Genomic DNA, 26,789 nt, shown 5'->3' with positions numbered 1-26,789 from the left:
GAGATGGTACTACACCCCAGTTAGGTTACATACGTTTTTTCCGAACACTAGCATAGACTGTTGGAGGGGTTGTGGACATAAAGGTACATTATTTCATATACTTTGGCACTGTCCTGGAATTTGCTCTCTCTGGTCTCAAGTGTTTTCTAAGATATCTGGGGTTGTTGGATATCGGATCCCACCGGATCCAGCTCTAGCCCTGCTATTGATAGACCTGGATAAAATCCCATTCATGTCTAGGACCGTAGTATTACATCTATTACTCGCCACTAAATTAGCAATCACAAGAAATTTGAAAAGTACTACTATTCGTGATCTTCAAGAGATCATTAGTGCGGTCAATACCACTAAATCATACGAATATATATTAGCTCATCGAACCTTTCCGGTTGAACAACGTGACTTGAAATGGGATGCCTGGAGGGGTCTGTGTCCAGCGACTCAGGATAATGCAACATAAAAAATATTTTGTGGTTGTGGGGGGGAGGGGGGTAGAGCAATAGTGACGGGAATTGGGTGGATGCAGATATGTGTTATTGAATGTCTCTTAAACAGGTTGCACCTGTATATTATGTTGAATTGAGGACGCGGCACAAATTACTGTATGATTATTGTTTGATTATAAGTTTATTTGTTAAACTTTGCATGATATAATTTTGCTATGAAAATTTATACTTGTCTGTACATCTTAATTTTGTACTTAAACAAAAAATAGGAGTACTGTGCTCAGTGACTCATATTACTGCCTGTATTTTATATGATGTTTCATTTTTGGCATGGGCCAATACTCTGATAATAAAAAACTATTGAAAGTAAAGTGAAGGGGGTCTGTCCTGTAAGAATGAGGGGGTGATATACGTACTGGAGTGCCCCTGTGGCCTCCAGTACGTGGGAAGAACCCTCAGGAAACTGGAAGTTAGAATACAGGAGCATATCCGTAATATCAAAAAAGGTTTAACTACACATAGTGTCTCTATGCACTTTAAGGAGCACCATGAAAAGAATCCGAAGGGTTTGACATTCATGGGAGTGGAATTAGTTAAGCCTCATTGGCGAGGTGGGGATCCAGCTATGCAAATAAATAGAAGAGAGATCGAATAGATATATAAACTAAGCCCCCCCCTTCAACCTAAAGGGATGAACATTGAATTCGACCTCAAGCCCTGTTTAGTTAGAATTTACTTTAAATATTGGCATTGTAGTGCGCCGGAGCAGTGAAAGTGTGGAGTAATTGATTGTCCAGCAGGGGGAGGGGATCAACATGGATGTGTGATTTTATGAATGAAGTGCTTGGAAGTCAGTCATTGGTCGACCTAGCCGTGTTTGTAGCATAAGTCCCAGTGAGGGAAGTCAGCATAAAAAAGTTTTATAATTGCGATATATTGTATGTGGATTTTGGAATAGGAATAGAATGTGCTTATAATTGTATTTTATTTGTAATGAGCATTTTTGGAGAAGCCTTTTTTTGTTTGCAATTGGATGGGTAATGTAATCATCAGCTGTGCAACATGGGGGAAGGGGGTTGAATATCCTCCTACCCTAGGTGTGGTAGATTCTCGCCCCTGACGAAGCTATATGTGAAACCCGGGTCGGGCTGTGCGAAAGACTATTGCTGTATTGATATGCTGAAAAATCATTTTATTTCTGTGAGTATAATAAAGCAGAATATTTTAACTGTGCCGGAGGTACTCTCACTATGACATCTTGCAGAGGAGCCTACGACGATCCAGCATAGACATGCTGAGGTTCAATCTGCGTAGAAGCACACTGCGATTCAATTGAAGGGTGTCTGTCTTGGGCCAGATAAAGTGAATACCTGCATTTGTGGAGAAACGCTCTGTGTGAATGAGGAGCAGCGCGGTCCCACTATATTAACATTTTAAAATTGTGAAGAACCCACTTTATCCCAAGAGACCAGCAGCCCAAGTACCATTGAAACCTAGGGACTCATTTTATCTTATTTATTCCAAGAAATAACAAAACTGCCACCGCAAACTATGCTTTGCTGAAACAACACAGCAGCTTTCTGGATTCTTTCTACCTTACCCATCTGAGCATTCTGGATGAGATATACACCTCCTCCAGTACTTTACCACACAGTATTACACTATGCAGTGGTTGGGCTGTGAGTTTCAACCTGTTGAGAATTTTGGAAATATATTGTGATACTGTATTGGATTTGTGTTTTGCTATGTTGGAGTCATTAACAAAACTTAAGGAAATTTAAGGGTGGACACATCTGCAGGTGCAAAAATCTACACTGAATAATTTCTTAATATATCCTTATAATGGTAAGAAGTATTATTATTCTGTAACTATTGAAATATAGTAAAGTTATAAAGTGCTATCTGTCTGAAGCCACCACTAGGGGGAGCTTAGGAGGTTCTTGTATACAATTTATACATTGAACTCAGCAATACCCCAGAATGCAGTAAGCTCACAATAGACAAAATATTATCATTTGACTCTTTATCTAGGCAGGAGATTTAGAGCTTTATGACAGAAATCTCTTAGTAATCCAATTACATAGTAGTTAGCCTTTCTCCAGCCAGAAATGACTGATAACAGAGAACAATAGATTCCACTTAAATTCATGCCACATGTAGACAATATAGATAAGGCAAAGAATTATGATGACATACAACATATCTCATGGCAATGTTGGCTGAAAGTGTAGTCTATGTGCGAGATATGGCACAGATCTTATAGGTTTGGGGGCCACTTGTAACCCCCAGTGCAGGTTCAAGGTCCAGTTTGGCTCCAGGCGATGCATGGAAGGTGAAATTTTGTAATAGTGTTGTGAAGAACAGGAAGAGCTCCATTTTAGCTAAGGTTTCCCCAGCACAGCTACGTTTACCTAGAAGGAAAGAGAGAAAAAAAAAAAAAACATGAACACAATATTCAAAATTTGAGATACAAATTTGATGAAATAGAGATTTTATAAAAATTTTCTATAAATGGTAAGTGGTGCTCAGATTTAGCATTGGGACCCAGGAGCTTCAATTTATACCCTCTCATTGCAATGACTCAACTAGAGATGAGCGAATTGAAGCTGACAATGTGGAATTAGTTCTGAATTTCAGGAAAAATTCGATTCGCACTGGCATGCCAATCAGCAGCCAGCCAGCCCTGTGATGTCACAGCCCTATAAATAGCGGCAGCCATCTTAGATTTGGCCATTTACTATTGTACTTAGTGCAGGAAGAGATGTCTGCAGGTGCTGGGGACAGTGCTAGGAAAGACTTGATTGTGGAGAAAAAACTATTTATAAGTGCAGGGAAATGATGGGAGGGATCGTTCGACAGCATTTGTGTAGAACAGGGTTCAGTAGGGGAGGTTGACTGGGTAATAGGAACAATCCTATTACACCTTGCTGCACTGACTGGGGATCCAAATTGCCATTATACAGCTCTGTAATTCCAGCAAACCATTCTTGTTATTAGGGTGCAAGTGCTGTTTGATACAGCCATTAAACAGGGTTTATTACGAGGAAATATTTCTAGAGTACGTGTTATTTGACCTTGTGCGGTGCAGTTATATGTTGTAAAGCCCTTTTTGCCGTGTATTAGTAGAGAAATAAAAATATATTCGCCGTCCAGCGTTGCACTTATCTGCTAAAAAGCCTTTTGTGTAGTGTAAGAATAGAAAAAATGTAGGGCCTAATTGCCCATCAGCGGTGCAGTGATATACTGTAACGCCCAGTTTGCAGTGTATTAGTGGCAAAATAAAAATATATTCGCCGTCCAGCGTTGCACTTATCTCTTGAAAAGCCTTTTGTGTTGTATAAAAATAGAAAAAATGTAGGGCCTAATTGCCGATCAGCGGTGCAGTTGTATGTGGTGAAGCCCTTTTTGCGGTATGGACCTAATTAAGTAGTGGTGAAATTTTTTATGCGAAACAGGCTTTTTATGAAAAATTGATGGGTGATTGCAGGCCTCCTTTTGCTGTATGGACCGATTTACGTCGTCGTGGGTCCAGCAGTAAACATAATGAAGACGCTGATGACAACACACCAGCAGACTTTGCCTTTACCATCTATTCACAATTAACCCCTTGCGGTACGCAGGCCTGCAGGGTATAGCGATGTGAGGTCACGGTTACTTAGGCAAACGAGGGTTGCTATGGGTTACTCACAGTTTGTAGGATGACCCTGGGCAGCGTACAGCAGTGATGGAGAGGCTGGCACAGTAGTCCTCTGAGGCACTCTCTGTATATAGGGGACCAGGCCAATACACTTACAGCCAATGCATTACAATACAGAAGTATTGTGATGCATTGTAAAGGGGATCAGACCCCAAAAATTTGAAGTCCCAGAGTGGGACAAAAAAATAAAGTGAAAAAAGAAGTTAAAAGAAAGCGTTCTTTTCCCAAAATAATTTTTTTTAAATTATAAAAAAATAGGGAAAAAAGAAAAGTAGACATATTCGGTATCACCGCATCCGTATCAACCAGCTCTATAAAAATATCACATGACCTAACCCCTCAGGTGAACACCGTCAAAAAAATAATAAAAATAAAAACTGTGCTAAAAACATTTTTTTGTCACCTTACATTACTAAAAGTGCAACACCAAGCGATCAAAAAGGCATATGCCCCCCAAAATAGTACCAATCAAACCGTCATCTCATACCAAAAAAATTAGCCCCTAAATAAGATAGTCGCCCAAATAATAAAAAAAAAATATGGCTTTCAGTGATATGGAGACACTAAAATTATTTTTTTTCCAAAAAAGCTTTATTATGTAAAACTGAAACAAACAACAAAAAAAAGTTGGAATATTTTTGGTATTGTCGCGTCCGTAACAACCTGCACTATAAAAATAGCGCATGATATAACCTGTCAGATAAACATTGTAAATAACAAAAAATAAAAAAGGTGCAAAAACAGCAATTTTTTGTTACCTTGCCTCACAAAAAGTGTAATATAGAGCAACCAAAAATCATATGTACCCTAAAATAGTACCAATAAAACTGTCACCTTATCCCATATTTTCTAAAATGGAGTTACTTTTTTAGAGTTTCTACTCTAGGGGTGCAACAAGGAATCTTCAAATGTGACATGGCAACTTAAAATTATCCCAGTGAAATCTGCCTTCCAAAAACCATATGGTGTTCCTTTCCTTCTGGGCCCTGCCGTGTGCCCGTACAGCAGTTTACGACCACATACGGGGTGTTTCCGTAAACTACAGAATCAGGGTAATAAATATTGAGTTTTGTTTGGCTGTTAACCCTTGCTTTGTTAGCGTAAAAAATGGATTAAAATGGAAAATCTGCCAAAAAAGTGAAATTCTACATTTTCCTTTAATTCTTGTGGAACACCTAAAGGGTTAACAAAGTTTGTAAAAACAGTTTTGAATACCTTGAGGGGTATAGTTTCTAAAATGGGGCCATGTATGGATGATTTCTATTACGTAAGCCTCACAAAGTGATTTCATACTTGAACTGGTCCTTAAAAAGTGGGTTTTGGAAATTTTCTGAAAAATTAAAAAATTTGCTTCTAAACTTCTAAGACTTCTAATGTCACAAAAATAATAAAATTTCATTTTTAAATCGATCCAAACATGAAGTAGACATATGGGGAATGTAAAGTACTAACTATTTTTGGAGGTATTACTATCTATTATAAAAGTAGAGAAATTAAAATTTGGAAATTTTGCAAATTGTTTCGATTTTTTTTGTGTAAATTTGGTATATTTTAATAAATAAAAATGAAATATATTTTGACTCAATTTTATAAATTGTCATAAAGTACAATATGTGACGAGAAAATATTCTCATAATGGCTTAGATAAGTAAAAGCGTTCCAAAGTTATTACCACATAAAGTGACATATGTCAGATTTGCAAAAATCGGCCTGGGATTTATGGTGAAAAGTGGCTCGTTAGTGAAGGGTGTAGTGTCCCACTAGGTAAATGTGGGCACTACACAAGCGTCAATTGGGCCACGTGTTACTCTTACTCCTGAGGGACAGTGGCAGTGTATTTAACAGTCCATTTTAATGTATTTCCATATTCTTTTATGTGTATTCTTCCCTGTAATGTGTGTAGCAGGCCTATTAGGGTGTAGTTTAGCATCCTAGACACTAGAGGGAGATAGGGAGCCCCTAGTATATATATATTCAGGCCCAGGCAGGGAGGGGTTAGTCTGTAGTCAGGAGTCTGTGGAGACAGAAGTGAGAGGGCACCAGCCAGAGACAAGCTGAGGGCCTCCTCCTGACATACAGCTAGATAGCCTAGGCTTCTAGTTGCCACCAGGAGGCTAGTGAAGGAGTATAGCCTGCCTGAAGTTCCTGAGCCTCTGTTAGCTCAGAAGATTCACCCCCAAGGGAAGAGTTTGCCTCCTGGGAGAAACCTGCAGTTCCCACAAGCCAAGCAGAGCCAGTGTTCCAGCTAGTCAAGTAAGCTGAAGGGCAGAAGGATTATTAATGTAAAGCAAGGATAAATACCTGAGGAAGATTGCTACCAAGGATAAAGCCAGTATTAGGGCATCCGGGCCTTGGGATAAAACCAGACAGGAGTTCTTAAGAACTGTGTACAGTATTTCTGAGGAGAAGGTACAGCCTGATCTGTGTGTGTTGTTGTTACCCTCTGAGTATCTTGCCAGGAACAGTATACCTGCGATTGATGTGAAAGCCTGCTTGTGATGTGAATCTGCTATATGTAACTGTACTCACAACAAACTGTACAAAGTTGAACTGTTTCCAGTAAAGAAAAGTTTGGTTCACCACAACACTGTGTTCCTCACTTATTACAACTATAAATCGGTGTGCCACCGTTACAGGCACTGGCATCACAAACCTTAAAGGGACCTTGCCCTAGGCACATTAAACATCTGCAACATCCAGGGCACCTCATACACCATCAGGCCAGTGTAATACACTTCAGCCAGCTTGCCTGTGAGATCCAGGGGGCTGGTCTCACAGGCTGTCACGGAAGGCAGCCATTTTATTAGGTAAATGCGCATCATTAGTGCCGATTTTCACAATCGCAAAAATAATGACTGGAGATCACGAATTCTAGAATTCATGAATATTATGCGAAAAACTCACGAAATATCGCGAAAATGAATAATGCCTATGCCGCTCATCACTACTCCACAGCACACAAGACATTACAGGAAAGCCTCTGCTTTGGAGTCCAAGTCCAGTTTCTTAAGATTAGTCGTTCCATCAGAATTGTGCATAACATTCTTGCTCCCTGTGCAAAGCCATAACAAAAGGACTCCGTAGGCAAAAGAAAAATATATTTGTCGTTCACTTATATGTTGAAAAGCCTTGTGTAGTGTAAAAGTTGAAAAAATTAAGGGGCTACTTGCCGTTCGGCGGTGCAGTTTTATGTGGCAAAGCCCTTTTTGCGGTTAAATTTTTTTGTGATACAGGCTCTCTTTGGGAAAATGTATGGATGATTGCACAACTCTTTTTGTGGTATGGAACAAATTACTTATTCGTGAATTTTTTTATGTGACACTGACTTTCTTTGCGACCAGGTATGACGTGTCTGGATCAGTGTTGGCCACAGAGATTGTTTTCTCTGTGCCCGTCGAACCTCGCATGGACATTTCTTATACCATCCATGCAGAGGACTTCAAGACTTTATGGAATGATATTCATGAATCAAAGGACATGTTGAAGGAAGTGGACAATTTATTCCAAAGTCTTTACTGGCAGTTCTTCAGACACATTAGAATCCATTTATCAGCAATCCAGCTCATTAAGGTGACGGCATCTGTGGCATCAGCGCACTGTGAAGGAAAAGTAAAGTTCCTCAGTAATGACTACCTAATACGAGTGCTGGGATTCATCACAGAGTTGGCCATCAATAACATCTAGTATTGAGCACATGGATAACTAATTTCGGAATTGACCACAATATTCGGGACCCCCCGGAGGTCTTACATGTCTTAGACATGATCCCTGCAGTGCTTACTACATGTTATACCGCTTCTTACCATTCTGTTACAGCGGCTGTCAGACCTGCACATACTAAGGCTTATTTATGAAGATTGTTGGGTGTTGCCTATACCGACCAGTTACCTTTCAGCTGTGATTGTGTAGCCTGTACTGTAGGAATTAGCTGGATTTGGCATGTTTGCTGGATTGTCCTCCAGTTATCAGCCATAACCCCATACATTTCATGCTCAATATGCATTACCATCGTAGTCACCCCGACACTGGTCGTTAATCCATTTTTGTTGATGAAGCACTTTTTTTTTCCTCCAGTTTCCGAATAGTGATAATGCGGCTGTCACTACGCAAGCAACTTAGCATGCATTTGGCCATTTGCGCAAGGACCTGGATGGACTCCCTGTTTCCATCTCCACTGCATACTACCATGGTCTGTCGGGGTCATCTGCATCGTCTTTGTAATCAACCTCTAGCTCCTCATGCTCCTCTCCTGTCGCTTGGTCAGATAAACCACCTAGTTCTGTATAGAATTCCTGGATGTTTAGGTCTTCCTCCTCATCCTTATCCTGTGCCAGTTCAGCCTCCATAGGGCTCATGTGGCCATGAGATATAGGCACCCCGTCTTATGTTCCCTTGCCAGTCAGATTTATCAGCATCACTGTAACGGGGTTCCGAAGGTGCACTTGGTCTCCCATTAGCCGCAGACCTGCTGCTTAGCTTCTGGAGCGAGGATCTGTGTTTGACCTCATTCCCAGGGCGGCTTTGCTAGCTGGGAGGCCCCGTGCTCCTAAGTCTGCCTTGAGCGCCGAGCTGATCACTCGGTGCTTGACTGGTTGGTCTGTCGGTCATGTGACGCTGGCCACGTCACATGACCCTCACTCCCCACTATAAATACAGGCAGCCTGCTGGCCACAGGTTGCCTGTTAATTTCGGTTCCACCTGTGATTTTGTCTTTCCTGGAGTACTTACCTCCTGCTGAATTCCTGACGATCCTCTGCCTGCTCCTTGTGTACTTTGCTGCTCTCCTGGTATTCTGACCCCGGCCTCCTCCTGACAATCCTCTGCTGACTCCTTTGGTACTTCACGACTCTCCTGGTATTTATGACCCCGGCTTCTCCTGACAATTCTCTGCTTGCTCCATTTGTACTTTGTAGCTTTCCTGGTATTGACTCGGTCCGTTCACGTTCTGTTGTTTGTCTGTCTGTCATCCCTGCACTTATTCCAAGCTAGGGATTGCCGTCCAGTTGTCCCCTGTCATTAGGACTCGAGAGGCAAGTAGGCAAGGCCAGGGGTAAGGGTGGAGCGCAGTGGTCACTTCCCTCCCCCCTGTGTGTGTGTGTACGCGACCGTTACAATCAACTCCAGGACGTGAAGGAGTGGAATGATGTCATTCATCCAGGAGCCCTGGCAAATAAAGTAACCTCCTCAAAGGGCCTGAGCAGAATGCAGTCACGCATGAGCTCCCAGTGTCTAACATCAAGGTTATACCAGGGAGTAGTCCTGTCTGTCTAGAGATTGGTCACTGCTCATACAGTCGGTCCAACATGTGGAGTGTGGAGTTCCAACGTGTGGAAACTTTACATATGAGGTGATGTAGGAGAACACCAGGAGGGCATGTTTTGCACGGTAAGAGTGGCTGTAGTGCATGCACAGTTTCCTTGATATTTTCAAGATGTCTTGCAGTTGGGTAGAAGACTTCAGGAGCCAGGTGACAACCAGATTAAAGATGTGTGCCATGCAGGACAAATGGATCAGCCCTCCCTGACGCAGCACAGACGGAATGTTCTTTCCATTATTGATGACCATGGTTCCTATCTCCATTTGGGGAGGAGACAGCCAGGATTCAATTTTCTGGTTGACAACGTGGAACAGTTCCTCCCAGGTGTGACTCCGTTCGGCCAGGTTGACCATGCTTTGCCTAGGGGGTATGCTAGAGGACCACTCTGAACTGTGTGTACAGTGTGGGCTGAGGACAAGGTGGAAGATGAAGAGGCAAAAGACATTGGTGCAGAAGTACCATGGTTACAACGTGGAGGTGGCTTTGCCCTCATCTGGCCAAGTTGGTGTGCCTGGGCTTAGACCACCTTTAATCGATGGGCTGTAAAGAAAATATATTGTCCTTGACCATAGTTACAGCAGCACACATCAGCGCTGGCATGAACTGTACCAGAGACCAACAGGCTCAAGGAGTGGCCCACCTTCTGCTCAACATACATGTGCAGAACTTTTACAGCTTTTTTAGAGAAGTAATTCAATCTTTTTTCAGAGTCAACAAAATGGAAAAGGAGGGACTGTAGACCCAGCAACTTGGCCAGGATGAGTACAATCCTACTGTTGTCTCTTTGCCATCGCCTTGATAATCGATTGCTGGCAACTGTCACGTCATCTCGCGTGAACAAACGATATTGGACGCGGTGACGTCATTTCCATCACAAGCGTGGGACCAATTTTCTATGTTTATCATATTAAATGTTAAGTTTTAATAATTGATCACTTACTCTATAAATTCTGTTTGACTCAGGTGGTCTCTAATAATTATCCAGACTGTTAAATACAAATCGATTGCTGGTGAAACACATGACTAGTGATGAGCGGCAGGGGCAATATTCGAATTTGCAATATTTCTTGAATATTTGGGCGAATATTCGTCATAAATTCGACAATTTGCAAAAATTTTCTTGATTGCGAAAATCGGCAATGTAATATTCACTTAATGCACGTGCAATACAGGCGTGGGTTACTTTTGGTACATTTTTCACGCTACTAGAGGTTTCCTGAGACTGGAGAAAATGGTTGGCATGGCAGAACATTACAATAGCTTTATATGCAGATAGAGTACTCCAATATATTTGTGATTGCGCAAAATCGGCAATTAATGATGTGCATTTTTTTGCGCAATACGTGCAACTTCACATTTTAGCAGGTCTGAATACATATTTCTCATTGCTGCACTAAGTATTGTTGTGAACTTGTGACATCACAGCACTATGTCTGTAGCATGTATGTATGTACACTAATCCCTATCACACTAACTAACACCCTGCACTGGAACCTATCAGCTACACTATATCACAATCTAACCTACACTGACTATCTCCCACTAACTATCTGTATTATATATAAGCTAACTATCGAATGTAAGGAGTTTGACACAGCAAAGCACAGAGCAATGACTGCTGTCTCTCATAAATGCAAAAAAAAAATGCAGAAAATGGCTGCTGGGGAGTTTCTTATATAGTAAGGGGTAGGCAACTTTCCTATTGGTTTTGTTGCTAAGCTCTGACAAAGACTTTGCATCCTTCTCATTGGCCCACAAGCAAGAAGCAGGGAGGGATCATGTGTTCAAGAAAAAAAAATCTGGAGTATTCTCGAATACGAATATATAACACTGTATAAATATTCACAAATTCTCAAAATGGCGATATTTGCGATTAAAATTCGCGATACGAAAATTCACACCCAACACTACACGTGATGAAGAGGGGATAGCAATAGATGAAGGGAAGCAATGACAGCTTCCTTCTGCTGAGGTTAAGGAATCCTGACTGCTGGAAAAGGTGTGGGAGATGCAGGAGTTGCTGCATCAGGCTGTACCACTACATTAATGCCATAGTTTTCCCAGGCCATTTTATGGTGATGCTCCATATGTTGACGCAGGGCCATGGTGCCAACATTAGCACCCTGACCCGCCTCACCTTCTGCTCACATATCCTGAATACCGCAACGCTATCATCCTCCAGCGACTGGATAAAGATTTCCCACACTGCCGAGTATGGCATTTTACCCCCAAATGTGCTGACTGCCTGCCGCTGCCTTTATGAACACTTACACCTGTTTTCTGACAGGTAGGTGCCCGATTAGCAGGCGGTTCCGTTTGGCTCCAGATCTCCCACTGCTTCCACCCTGATGGATCATCGGCACGCTGCCATCCTGCTGCTGTCTCACATGCCTGCTGCCACCCTCATGATGATGATGATGATCCCTCTTCACTCAGCTCCCACGTGCCATCATCTACATCATCATCCACTACTGTCTGGTCATCACTTATGTCACCCTCACCAGTCTCATGGTCACGTCCCTGACCGCCCTCAACACATGCTCCCACTCAACTGTTATCATCGCTAGTTGCACACCGAAGAGAGGACACAGTGGACATGTCCATGCTGGCCTGTAGCTGCTGACCGTCCTCATTAAGATTACCCTCGCTGAAAACAAGAGCAGAGCCGACAGCATTCATTACCTACAGAGCAGGAGGAGCAGCAAAAGAGGCAGTTGCAGGACAGATGAGGGCACTTAGTTAGCAAGGACCAGGAACAACCTAAGTGTGGTGTCAGATGAACCCACTGATTCCTGAATGTAGGAATCTGTTGTCACCGGAGATGATGTTGAAGAGCTAGTCAACCATACCAGTACAGCTGGATTGTTGATCAAAACAGGACCAGAGGATAACAGTGGCTTCTCTGGCCTGTTGCTGTGGCTACTGCTACTACCAGGCGTTCTTCTGCTGCTATTTGTGCCAGCTACAGCAACATATTTGCCACTGCCCATTCCTTTTGAGGTCCTAGGCAAATGTCTGTTGGCCATAGTGTACTGTGACTGATTCAGTAATGTAACAGATTAAGTTTGAATTGAGCAGCAGATGACGTAGAAAAACGCGCCTTATTATTAGACAGCCTGTTTATGTATAACTGAACAGATTAATTATTGAAGGTGCAGCAGTTAACACATATGCTTAACTAGATGTGCTAACTAGTTGTGTTTAGCCAACACCATAATTTCCTTTTCAACGGCTTTTGTTTAGACTATCTGTTGAGACTAAGTCTGATGCACAGTAAGTCTAAGTATAACTTAACAATTTAATTATTAAGGGAACAGTAGGAAAACTAGGGAAATGCGCCTATACTGTATATTAGACCGCCTGTTGACAATGAGTCTGATGCTCAGTAAGTCTTTGTATAACAGAACAGATTAAAGAGGACCTTTCATGGGTCCAGACATTATAAAAATAAGTAGTGTGTTATGTAGGGCATAGAGCAGGGATCTAATAGCGCTTACTCTTTTTCCTGGGCGCCGCTCCGTTTGCCCGCTGTGCCCCTGTTGAATTTTTCCGCCTGGTATGCTAATTATTAGCATCAGAACAGGGAGAAGGAGACGCAAGGGTTTCTCAATGGGAGTCTCCTTCTCCAATCACAAAGGAGAGTCTCATAGCCAGGGAGAAAAAAATAAATAAATCACCTTCTCCCTTGATGTCATGCTCTCCTTTGCAATTGGACCGTGCTACAGCCAGGAGAAGGAGGCGCCCATTGAGAAACCCTGATGTCTCCTCCTCCCTGTTCCGGTTCTATTAGCATACCAGGCGGGAGAATTTAACAGGGGCACAGCGGTCCAAAGGAGCGGCGCCCAGGAAAAATAGTAAGCACTATTAGATCCCTGCTTTATGCCTTACATAACGTGCTACTTATTTTATAATGTTTGGACCCATGAAAGGTCCTCTTTAAGAATAAACAGCGCAGTAGGTGAACTAGGTAAATGCGCCTATATATTACACCACCTGTTGACAATGAGTCTGATGCACAGTAAGTCTATGTATAACAGAACAAAATAGACCTGACAGAACAACAGATGTGTAAGTTTGGGGACACCTGGGAAATAGTGACCATAAAATAATAACCTTCCAATTGTCTTTCAAAAGAGTGTTTCTTCAAAGAGGAACAAAACTACCAAACTTCAAAAAAGCTAAATTTAGCCAACTCAGAGGTCATTGGCCAACAAACTCCTCAAAAATAATATTACAGCCACAAAATTGGATATTTTAAAATGCATCCTAAAATCTAATTGTGATTTAAAATCACTAAAACAGGAGGGTAGCAAAGAAGCATTGGAAAATTATAAGGACAAAAATAAAATATGTAAAAGACAAATAAAAGCAGCCAAACTAGACACCAATAGACTAATTGCCAAAGAGAGTAAAACTGACCCTAAAATGTTCTTTAATTATATAAATGGTAAAAAGTATAAATCTGAAGGTGTCCGCCCTTTGCAGACTGATGAGGGGGAAGTTGCAGACAGCAATGAGGAGAAAGCAAATCTATTAAATATTTTTTCACCACTGAGGAAGATAAACTGTCAGATGAAATGCATAATGTAAAAGTAAATTCCCCATTAAAAGTGCCCTGTCTGACCCAGGAAGAAGTACAGCAGTGAATTAAAATTATTAAAATAGACAAATAACCAGGACCAGATGTCATACACCCCTGTATCCTAAGTGAATTAAGTAATGTCATAGCCAGAACCTTATTTCTAATATTTAAAGACTCTATACTGACAGAGTGTTCCACAGGATTGGCACATAGCAAATGTGGTGCCAATATTCAAAAAGGGTCCAAAAACAGGGCCCGAAAACTTAGGCCGGAAAGTTTAACATCTGTCGTGGTCAAAGGTGAAGGTTTTCTAAGAGATGCTATCTTGGATTACCTTAATGAAAAAAGGCAACTCACACCATATCAGCATGACTTCATGAGGGACCGGTCATGTCAAAGTAGTTTAATCAGTTTCTATGAGGAGGTAAGTTCTAACCTAGACCACGGCAAATCAATGGATGTCGTATATCTTGACTTCTCCAAAACATTTGATACTGTAAAAGGTTAGTATATAGAAAGAGAAGGCATGGACTGGGAGAAAATGTCTGTATGTAGGTAAGTAACTGGCTCAGTGATAGAAAACAGAGCATGGTAATTAACGGTACACACTCAGATTGGGTCACTTTCATTAGTGGGGTACCACAGGGGTTAGTCTTGGGCCCTATTCTCTTTAATATATTTATTAATGATCTCGTAGAAGGCTTGTACAGTAAAATATAATTTTTTGCAGATGACACTAAACTGTGTAAAGTAATTAACATGGAAGAGGACAGTATACTGCTACAGATGTATCTGGATTAGTGTTGATCGAGCACCAAAGTGTTCGGGTGCTCGAGTAGAACACTTTGGGATGCTCTGGTGCTGTACAGAGCACCCGAGCACAATGGAAGTCAATGGGAAAACCAGAGCATTAAACCAGGCACCCCCTGCTCTGAAGAGGGGAGGGTGTCTGGTTCATAGAAAAAGGTCTGAAATTGATGGAAACACCACTGAAATGGTTCAGGAACAGCATGGGGAGGATGTCTGGATGCATCTTGGACTCACAGGTCGCTGCTGGGAACGATGTTGTCCGAGTAGTGCGCCATTTTTACAGACTGACAATAATACGCACAAAACTGAAGATAAAATTAATTTTAAAGGAAAAATTGTTAGAAACACTCTTTCCTGTATATTTACTTGTATATAAAGTACAAGTGTTGCCAAATATTACAAGGAAAAGGCACTCCGATACAACCTGTATATCACATAAAAGAGGACCTCATTCACATTGTGGTACAATTGTTCAGGTAGTGGGACTCCTACACTCATAAAGCCTATGCACTAAGTGAAAGGGCTGCCAATAATTACAAGGAATCGGCACTCCAATACACCCTTTATTACACATATAGGAGGGCATCATACACACTCTTAAAAAAATTATGATTGATGGCGACCCTCAAAAACATTAGGAGCAAGGGCCTGCTGGTGACCCTCTAAAACATTAGTGGCGAGGTCTTGCTGCTGATCTGACCATCTAAAAAATTAGGGGTGGGGGTCTGCTGCTGAGCTGACCATCTAAAAAATTAGGGGTGAGGGCTGCTGCTGAGCTGACCATCTAAAAAATTAGGGGTGAGGGCCTGCTGCTGATCTGACCATCTAAAAAATTAGGGGTTAGGGTCTGCTGCTGAGCTGAACACCATCTAAAAAAATAGGGGTGAGGGTCTGCTGGTGACCCTCTAAAACATTAGGAGCGAGGGCAGCCTAATAAGCATGTTGATATGATGGAGGAGGACGAGAAAAGGAATATTGAACCATATACCCTTTTTTGTGGTGGAAGGGGTGCATGGGAATGCAGTGTAGAGTAGAGAAGTCAGGGGCAATCCAGGCCTTGTTCATTTTGATAAGAGTCAACCTGTCAGAATTTTCAGTTGACAGGCGGATGCGCTTATCAGCTATTATGCCCCCAGACGCACTAAATACCCACTCTGACAAAACGCTGGCGGCAGGGCAGGCCGGCACCTCCAAGGCTTAGATCGCCAGTTCGTGCCACGTGTCCAGCTTGGACACCCAATAGTTTTAAGTCACAGAGGGATCACTGAGGACGCTGACACGGTCTGCTACATACTCTTCACCATCTTCCAAAACTTTTCCCTCCTTGTGATTAGTGATGAGTGGCAGGTCCCATATTCAAATTTGCAATATTTTCGCGAATATATGGTAGAATATTCGTCACATATTCGAGATTATTTCGCGATTGCGAAAAATCTGCAATGTAAAAAAGTAATGCGAAGTGGGTCAAAAATGAATATATAACACTATAGAATATAGTGCTATACGGTTTATTCGTTTTTTGAATTTTTGTCATTTTTTTTCATCTGGAGTGAGCAGTCATTGTCCCACAAGCAATTTAAGCAGGGAGGAATCATGACTTCAGATGGAAAAAAATGACAAATATTCAAAAAAACTAATATATAGCAATATTTAGAATATGGTGCTATATATTGGTCATTATTTCAATCTGAAAACATGATTCCTCACTGCTTCTTGCTTGTGGGCCAATTAGTCATTGGCCCACAAGCAACTTAATCAGGAAGGAATCATGACTTAAGGAAAAAAAAAAGATGAATATTCTAAAAAATGAATATATAGCACTATATTGAATATAGTGCTATATATTCGCTATATCGAATATTTGTCATTTTCAAACATCTGAAAACATGATTCCTCCCTGCTTTAGTTGCTTGTGGGCCAATGACTCATTGGCTCGATTTCTGAAAGGCACTGACGGCAGAGGGAACATCTTTCATGACCAGGTCCTGGCTACTCATTGCCAAGAGTCTCTTGGCTTCTCGATCCACATAAGCCCCATCAACTGGTTCAGCAGATACATCTTCCATCTTCTCTGCCTCGGCCGGCACCCCAGCACCACCATCTCCAGACCCATTCTTCACAGGCTCTGGCTTAGACTTATTCAACTCATAGATGTTCTTCACAACATCATCTTTTGAGCTCATGAGATCTTCCATCTCTGCTCTGAGTTGCTTGTTCAGCCTCTCCCATTCACCTCGCTCCTCCAGCACTTCTTCAAGGGACCGAGCCAAGGAGAGGGCCTCCTGTTCCAGATGCTCTTCATTTTGCTCTGCTGCAGCCAATATAGGCTTATCACCATTCTCTTTTGGACACCCTGTGGGGGTTCCACTCAGGGTCCCTTTAAGCACTTTGTTTGTGTCTGCTGCAGTCTTCTTCGGTGACTCTGAAGACAGCTAGTCCCTTCTCTATCATATCTAGGGACCGTGTGGAGAGAGAGAAATCTTCATGATTGCAGCTGTACTGACGTGTCAGGTCATCTACCCCTGCCTGGGTGTGGGTCTCAGACACTAGGCTGCCGTCTTCCCACTCAGCTCTCGTCACGTCAGGTATAACTGTCATCTGGTCGCTACTAGTGACTGCCTGAATTTCGCAATACCTTGACATAATAGCTTTCCTCTTTGCGTTGCTAACGGTCACAGCACATACATTATATATAACGCTCGGATCATTATCAACCCTGACCTCTAGGGGCCTCGATGAGCCCATCTCCACATTGGACACCTCCCCAGTAACCGTAGAATCCCGTGGAGACTGCATATCCATCTCTGGTACGTGTGGTACACCCTCTAGGACTGCCACACTGTATCCATGCACATTTTTCACAGTGGGTTTCCTCAGCTCTGAGCTCTCAACATCAATCAGTATTTTTATACCGTATACATTTTTACCAAGAGGGGTAGCTTTCCGCAGCCTGCAAAGGAAGAGGGTTGGCATCCTCATCAGACCTTGTACATAAATCCACATTACCATTATACATTTCAACAAATTCTGCACAATCACTTGGCACCTGGTCTGCACCATTGTTTCCAATGGTCATTTCACTCACACCACTGAGTGCAATGTGTATCTCCGTCACGCTCTCATTTAAAGGGACAGTTTCAGGTTTTGCAGGAGTTACGTCCCTTTCTGCATAAATGTCCCGCACATAGTTCCCAGCCACCCGGCTGGCAGGTACCAGGATCCGCTGGCTCTCTGCATCCAACAACGCCTGTACTGGACTGCCCTTCTCCATAAGGTCACATTTTTGTAGCAGTCTCTAGTCCTGGTGTTTTTACACAGACTGGCTCGGCAGAGAGCAAGTGCTGCTGTCTCATACCACAACACAGGGCTTCTGAGGCATTAGGACACTGGTCAGCAACATGGCCAACCTCCAGAGCCCTGCTCACTGTCACTTTGTCTGCTATACAAGTAATAACTGGAATGCTCATACTCAATGTCGTCACAGGTGTTGTCGCCTCGGAAGATGAGGGCGCTCCAGGTACCTCTCTACTGAGTTCATCATCTTTCTCCTGGATCCTGGGAACCGCCCGCCCAGGATCGTATGCAGACTCCACAATAGACGCAGCAACTTCCAATGTCGCAATCCTGCTTCCTCTTACGCGGGCTAGCATGGGATCCTTGAGATTCGCAGTAACATCTGGTAACTGACGACACCGGTAAAGCTGTTACTTTCTCCAGGTAGGGGTTGCTCCTAGCAACGTCATTACCGTTTCTCCGCACATTCCTCTCCAGGACTCCGTACACACTGACAGGGAACATATACACTTCGGAGTGCCACACTGCTCTCCATCTTCTTGTCTTCCCAACGGTTGCCCTTGGCAACAGCATGTATCCACTTTTTCTCCGGCACCCCACTCTCAGCCAAGTTCAGAGCAGCATCTCCAAGTGCAGCACTCGGCTTCCTCAACAAGGAATTAGTTCCCCGCACCAGCTGATCCATTACTTCCTCTGTGGCCTTTGTTTTCCGCCAAACAGGGCCACTTCCCACAGATGACATCACCTTAGGTTTCCGTCACACCGGACCATCTTTCAGAAATTCCAGAACTTCGGGCCTGACCCGAGAGACTTGCTGGCGGGAGGCTAGCGTAGCCCACTCTGGGAGTCCCCCAATCACCATCTCGCAGGATCTCTCCCATCGGCGGTCATTCTCACACACTTCGCCACGGACACCAGATTGAAGTCCAAACTATGCTTTAGTTTCGAGCACATCAGCACAAAACAGTAACCAAAACATAAATCAAAAACATAAATCCTCAGCCGTCTGGCCACTGACTAAACAGTCTTTCCCTCTTTATCGGGATCTGGGTCTACCACCCAGCTCCCCAAAACACATCACCAGTGCTTACCCCACACACACAGGTTTAGAGGGTCCGACTCCCACAGACCTCGACACAGCCTGGTCCTTTCCCAGACTGGGAGACACACCCAAGTCCAGCAACAGGATTAAATAGCTTCGCTGGACATGGACATATTCCAAAATGCCGGACTGGAGCATGGGGAACAGGCACCCACCCAACACATTGCCTGTTCCCAGTAAAAGCCCGCCCCGGACTAGCTGGAGCCAGTTAAGCTAACTATCTTGGTGTCTGTAGTGTCCCACTAGGTAAAGGTGGGCACTACACAAGGGTTAATGTGTTTTACATGCAATGTATTTCCCTGTGTTATCTGGGTGTCAGGCCTGTTAGGGTGAAGTTTAGCCTCCCAGGCGTTAGAGGGAGCTAGAGAGCCCTAGATATATATAGGTAGGCCCAGACAGGGGAGTGGTAGTGTATTCCAGGGGACTAGAGGAGGCACTTCGGCTACCTGAAGCTCCTGAGGCTAGGATTAGCTCAGTTGAGATACCCCAGTTGTAGGACAGCACCTCCTGGGAGAAACCTGCAGCTTCCCTCACAACAGGAACAGCACCCCAAGATCAGATAAGTAACCTGATGAGCAGAGGATCTGTAAAGTAAAGCAAGTGCCAATACTGGAGGAAGATTATTCAAACCAAGGATTTAAGGCTACTTTCACACTTGCGTTGTTCTTTTCCGGCATAGAGTTCCGTCACAGGGTCTCTATACCGGAAAAGAACTGATCAGGTATGTCCCCATGCATTCTGAATGGAGAGTAATCCGTTCAGTTTGCATCAGGATGTCTTCAGTTCAGTCGTTTTGACTGATCAGGCAAAAGAGAAAACCGTAGCATGCTACGGTTTTATCTCCGGCTAAAAAAACTGAAGACTTGCCTGAATGCCGGATCAGGCATTTTTTCCCATAGGAATGTATTAGTGCCGGATCCGGCATTCAGAATACCGGAATGCCGGATCCGTCCTTCCGGTATGCGCATGCGCAGACTGAAAAAAAGGTGAAAAAATAAATGCTGGATCCGTTTTTGCCGGATGACACCGGAAAGACGGATCCGGCATTTCAATGCATTTTTTCGACTGATCAGGCATTTTTAAGACTGATCAGGTTCCTGATCAGTCTTACTAATGCCATCAGTTAGCATACATTTTGCCTGATCCGGCAGGCAGTTCCGGCGACGGAACTGCTTGCCGGATCTCTCTGCCGCAAGTGTGAAAGTAGCCTAAGCCAGCAATTAGGCATCCGGGCCTTGGGACCCAGCCAGCTAGAATAGCTGAAGGAAATCGAGCAGCATAGCACTGCAAAGCATTGACTGTTTGCCCTCCATGTATCTTGCATGATTAATACCTGCCATCTTGTGAAATAAGCCTGCTTGTGAAGCATTTGATATAAGGGACTGCATTACCATCTTGATGTATAAAGTTGGACTGTTTTAAGTAAAGCAACGTTTGGTTCACTATACCACCTGTGTACCTCACTTATTGCTACTGGAAACCGGTGTGCCACCGTTACAGGCACTGGAGTCACGAATCTCAAAAGGGACCTTGCTTCAGGCATTCTAAATACCTGCAACATCCAGGGCACTTCACACAACATCAGGCCAGGTCTCTACATACCGAGTGTGCCCCAGAGGAACTTGTGTCTACCTCTCCTTCACTGCCGCATGCCTGCCCAGGGTTCTCCTTTAAATAGTGAGTAACCCTCGATTGCCCATAACCGTGACCTCACTTCGCTATACCCTGCAGGTTCTGGCGTGCTGCATGTCCACCAACTAATTTAGTGGCCACCTATATCTAGGGCCTTTACTCCACCAAGGCCGGGCCCCTTGGTGACACGCTCCTGATGCAAACAAAACCCCTTTTTCATGCTTCCCCAGGACTTTACTGCACCTATCACTATTTACATTGCCACAATATGTAGGCTGGCTATATGGACTAAGGGACATCAACGTGTTTTCCTTTACTATCTTTAATTCTTAAAGTTTAGAGATTTTATGGTTTCTGTCTTGTCTGTTATATTTTAATACTTAAAGGGGTTAGCCGACATGAAAACAGACCTCCAGACCTGCAGTGGTGATGATACTCATGTGGTCACCCCGCACTGGATTCGGTCTGTGTGGCTCCTCAAACAGCACTTCTGCTCCCCTGTGCGCCAACATCAACATCCATCAACAGGGGGGACACGTCACTGCTGTAGCCAATCACAGACAGCAGCAGTGACCTGCTTGTCTTGCATCACATTTGTGACTTACATTATGTCCCCCCTTCCCTGTCAACAGATATTGATATCAGTACAGAGGGGAGCGGAAGTGCCATTCCAGGAGCCACATAGATCGAATCCAGTGGCGGGGACCAGGTAACTATCATCCCCACTGGGGGTCTGCCATGTCTGCAAACCCATTTTAATTAATTTGTTTATTTTCTTTTTTTAGGTAAAACTTGGAAAGAGGGCCATTTACATTTTCGATACGTTTGGGGTTTTTATATATTTTTTTAACCCTTTTTTAGTTTTAGTCCCCCTAAGGGATTGTTTGATTGTTTATACCACAGACACAGCCTCTGTAGAGCCTCATCTCATTGTTCTCCAGTAGGAAGCCTCCTCCTGTAATACCTCAGTATTTGAATGTGTATTCATTTATTTAGGTTTAGGCTATGCAGGAACTTGTGGTACTGCAGTGTTCCAGTGTGCCACTCTTTAATTCTAGTCCGTTTACCTTTGATTCATCTTCTGGCTTCCAAAATCTAAACTAAGTACCATCAGTAGACAAAAGATGGTGAGGGACATCACCAGCTGTGCCCAATCCATTCACAAACACTATTAAAGGGAGTGTCGCTACTTCTTCCTGCAAGTCTAAAAGTTATGGCAATAATAGTCTACACGTAGATCAACAAAAAAATTTGGGGCTGCATATTGATATTAATCCCTGACATATTCTGTGACAGTCACATCTGACAATCTGTTTAAACAGTCTCAACAAGCACAGAATACATAGTTCCTAAATCACACTTTGTTTGAAGTCACGCAACCTAAACCGCACCACTTCTACCTAAACCGGTATTTTTGGGGAAAAAGGTGGCAACTAGGAAACATTTTGGAAATAAGGTGACCATCCAAGTTCTATTGAAATCTCCAGGCTGATTGTCAGACCATTACATAATTTCTTTAAAATTTTTCATTGAGACTACAGTAATTTTGGTCAATACTAAATTGACACAATTATAGAGTAGTATCTAATCCAGTCATACATGCTTTAGGCCCCTTTCACATGGGCGAGAATTCCGTGCGGGTGCAATGCGTGAGGCGAACGCATTGCACCCGCACTGAATCCGGACCCATTTACTTCAATGGGGCTGTTCAGATGAGCGGTGATTTTTACGCATCACTTGTGCGTTGCGTGAAAATCGCAGCATGTTCTATATTCTGCGTTTTTCAGGCCCTATAGAAATGAATGTGTCTGCGTGAAAATCGCAAGCATCCGCAAGCAAGTGCGGATGTGGTGCGATTTTCACGCATGTTTGCCAGGAGATGATGTAAGTAAATTGATAAAAGTAAATTTACTGTATTATTTTCCCTTATAACATGGTTATAAGGGAAAATAATAGCATTCTTAATATAGAATGCTTATTAAAATGTGACTTGAGGGGTTAAATAAAAAAAAATTAACTCGCCTCATCCTGTTGTTCGCGCAGCCGGCATCTTCTTCTTTCAGGACCTTCCAAAGGACCTTTGATGACGTAATCACGCTCACCACGTGGTGAGCGCGGTGACATCAGAGCAGGTCCTGCTGAATGAAGATAGAAGATTTTTCTATCTTCATTCAGCAGGACCTGCGCTGATGTCACCGCGCTCACCACGTGGTGAGCGTGATTACGTCATCAAAGGTCCTTTGGCAGGTCCTGAAAGAAAAAGAAAGAATAAGATGCCGGCTGCGCAAACAGGATGAGGGAAGTTAATTTTTTTTTATTTTTTAACCCCTCAAGCCACATGTTAGTAAGCATTCTATATTAAGAATGCTATTATTTCCCCTTATAATCATGTTATAAGGGAAAATAATAAAATCTACAGAACACCTAACCCAAACCTAACCTTCAGTGAAGAAGTTCGGGTCTGGGTACCACAGTCAGTTTTTTATGCAATGCGTTTTGCACCCGCGCGATAAATACTGAACATCGGAACGCAATCGCAGTCAAAACTGACTGCAATTGCGTACCTACTTGCACGATTTTCCCTGATCGCAGGCGCAACGCATCCGGACACGCTCGTCTGCAAGGGGCCTTAGAGCAACTTGTCGTTGCTTTAGAGTACCAAGAACATGTTGGAGTCCGACACCAATATGGTATACACTGGAAATCAAACATGCGTGTTGGACTAAACAGCCACTAGTTGTTATACTTTAATGTTGAAACCATACAATTCAGAAAGTTGAACCCTTTTACCAATGATACTATAAGCTGAATGAGATGTGGTCATCTGGACTTTCATGATGTGGTTGCTCCCATATAAACATTACCTATTGAGAAGGGTATGAAGGCCTCATTCTTTGTGAAATTTCCTTTAGGGTCAAGAAAGTGTTCTGGATAAAACTCATTGGGTTTCTCAAAGTAAGTTTTTTCTCTGAGTATAGAATGCAGCAATGGGATAACAGCAGTGCCCTGGATGAGAAAAAACAGTTATGACGTATAAACGTTATAGAAAAAATATATAATTTAAAAATCAACAAAATCTGCAAGTAAAACAACTTCCATGATACAACGGCACATAAGGTTATGCAGTGACCTGCACGGGAGGAATGAGGTGGAGAGAATGGAAGCAGTAGTCTGGCGCTCATAATGGTGGGGATCCTGCTTCATCGCTCTCTGAAGTAGGGGTGCTCCAACTGCCACTGGGCACACTCTGGGAAAAAGTCCCCTGCCAAGTGGAACACTGTGATCAGCCTTGTGAAGAGGTGTAAGAGAGGGGTCTGAGGGCTGGCGGATAATTCAGAAAGGCTAGTTTAGTAATACAATTAACTTTACTGAAAGTCTCTGCAGTCTCCAAATACATTTGCTTGTAAATGTAGGTTTAGTTTCTTTAAGGCCTCTTTCACACGAGCATGTGTGGTATAGAGGATCTGTCAGCTCTCCTGTGTGGTGTAGTATAGAGGATCTGTCAGCTCTCCTGTGTGGTGTAGTATAGAGGATCTGTCTGCTCTCCTGTGTGGTGTAGTATAGAGGATCTGTCAGCTCTCCTGTGCGGTGTAGTATAGAGGATCTGTCAGCTCTCTTGTGTGGTGTAGTATAGAGGATCTGTCAGCTCTCCTGTGTGGTGTAGTATAGAGGATCTGTCTGCTCTCCTGTGTGGTGTAGTATAGAGGATCTGTCAGCTCTCCTGTGTGGTGTAGTATAGAGGATCTGTTAGCTCTCCTGTGTGGTGTAGTATAGAGGATCTGTCAGCTCTCCTGTGTGGTGTAGTATAGAGGATCTGACAGATCTTTAGTGTGGTGTAGTATAGAGGATCTATCGGCTCTCCTGTGGAGGCTCAGACTGGCCCACAAGGGTACAGATAAATCCCCCTATGGGCCCCTGAGCAAGGTGGGCCCCTAGTCTCCCACCCCTTGCATAAGTGGCATATAACACAGTAAACTTACTGCACTATATACATATATTAAATGTGCAGCACCTCAACCAGCCTATGTTCATATAAAAATCTTGATAGATTATTAAAGGGGTTGTCCGAGTTATTTTTTTGTTCTTTGTATGTTTCTAACTAATAAAATGTAACAGCTTTACCATGCACTTACTGCATCTGTAGTTGCTCCTTTCTCAGATTTCCCTGAGTGTCACATGACCTGTGATGTCAGCTTCTCTCCCTGCTCTGATAATGTTTCCTGCATAAGCCTGAGAGATCAGATATGAGTCTTTACACAAGAAGTCACAGTGCTGGCCACACCCCCTGCACTGCTGCTGCTTATTGTTTTCTCCTTGCATTCTTAACCCCTTCAGCAGCACAGACTCAGGTCTGAAGGCTTTACTGAGTAGCTGCAGGCAGTGAGGAGACAAATGCTGGGCACATAAGCTGACAGAGGAGTTCTGCAGAGGATTGCACAACAGGTAGGGGGAAGATCCTGTGTGCATCAGCAGTGTCATTGTACAGCTGGGACCTGTAGTCCCACACATACAACATGCTGCCGAGTCTCCCAGCAGTCAGACATGTCACTCAAGGCAGACTTATTCACTCCATATGCAGAGCAGGGGGAGGGGCAGATATTGTTGTTATTGCAAGTAAATAAAGTGCCAGAAGAGAACCAGGGAAATGAGGAAATATAATTTTTTTATTTTTTATTTTACCTAAAACTTGCTTAGCTCAGTTATATATTGCTGCCAATCAGATTTACAGTGCTATATATTATAATTTTTTCCAGAACTGACAACCCCTTTAAAGAAATTACCCAGTTTATTGTTATAGACACGATCAGAGCTAAGATGACTTCTAGATTTAGAGGAAAGCTACCAGTATCCCCTTTACCCAGGACCTACCTTCTCAAAGTTGCTGCAGGGACCCCCATATTAAATAATCTGGTAGCATCTTGCTGCTTAGTAAGCAGGTAATATTTGAATATCCATATGGTGGGCCCACAAAATAAATTCTAATGGTGGGCTCTAGGCACCCCAGTCAGACACTGACTCCTGTGTGGTGTAGTATAAAGGATCTGTCGGCTCTCCTGTGTGGTGTAGTATAGAGGATCTGTCAGCTCTCCTGTGTGGTGTAGTATAGAGGATCTGTCAGCTCTCCTGTGTGGTGTAGTATAGGGGATCTGTCAGCTCTTCTGTGTGGTGTAGTATAGAGGATCTGTCAGCTCTCCTGTGTGGTGTAGTATAGAGGATCTGTCAGCTCTCCTGTGTGATGTGGTATAGAGGATCTGTCAGCTCTCGTGTGTGGTGTAGTATAGAGGATCTGTCAGCTCTCCTGGGTGGTGTAGTATAGAGGATCTGTCAGCTCTCCTGTGTGGTGTAGTATAGAGGATCTGTCAGCTCTTCTGTGTGGTGTAGTATAGTGGATCTGTCAGCTCTCCTGTGTGGTGTAGTATAGAGGATCTGTCAGCTCTTCTGTGTGGTGTAGTATCGAGGATCTGTCAGCTCTCCTGTGTGGTGTAGTATAGAGGATCTGTCAGCTCTCCTGTGTGGTGTAGTATAGAGGATATGTCAGCTCTCCTGTGTGGTGTAGTATAGAGGATCTGTCAGCTCTCCTGAGTGGTGTAGTATAGAGGATCTGTCGGCTCTCCTGTGTGGTATAGTATAGAGGATCTGTCAGCTCTCCTGTGTGGTGTAGTATGGAGGATCTCTCAGCTCTCCTGAGTGGTGTAGTATAGAGGATCTCACAGCTCTCCTGTGTGGTGTAGTATAAAGGAATTGTCAGCTCTCCTGTGTGGTGTAGTATGGAGGATCTGTCAGCTCTCCTGTGTGGTGTAGTATAGAGGATCTGTCAGCTCTCCTGTGTGGTGTAGTATAGAGGATCTGTCAGCTCTCCTGTGTGGTGTAGTATAGAGGATCTCACAGCTCTCCTGTGTGGTGTAGTA

The 26,789-nt window shown here is 43.3% G+C and overlaps 1 protein-coding gene across 1 annotated transcript in view; it reads right to left on the bottom strand.

Moving 5' to 3' along the window:
• Positions 1 to 1,973: 1,973 nt before the first annotated feature.
• LOC120997240 (cytochrome P450 2C14-like) overlaps positions 1,974 to 26,789 on the bottom strand; it is a 183,763-nt gene continuing 158,947 nt past the window's right edge. Inside the window, exons 9-10 of the mRNA XM_040427244.1 lie at positions 23,745 to 23,886; positions 1,974 to 2,857 (exon numbers count right to left, since the gene is read on the bottom strand). Of these exons, the coding sequence (XP_040283178.1) occupies positions 2,679 to 2,857; positions 23,745 to 23,886 (321 nt within the window). The 3' untranslated portion in view covers positions 1,974 to 2,678. The remainder of the gene's footprint in view (positions 2,858 to 23,744; positions 23,887 to 26,789) is intronic.

The sequence above is a fragment of the Bufo bufo genome, chromosome 4 (assembly GCF_905171765.1).
Source record: "Bufo bufo chromosome 4, aBufBuf1.1, whole genome shotgun sequence".
In the NCBI taxonomy this organism is placed as follows: domain Eukaryota; kingdom Metazoa; phylum Chordata; class Amphibia; order Anura; family Bufonidae; genus Bufo; species Bufo bufo.
This window is presented reverse-complemented; position numbering and strand designations above follow the sequence as displayed.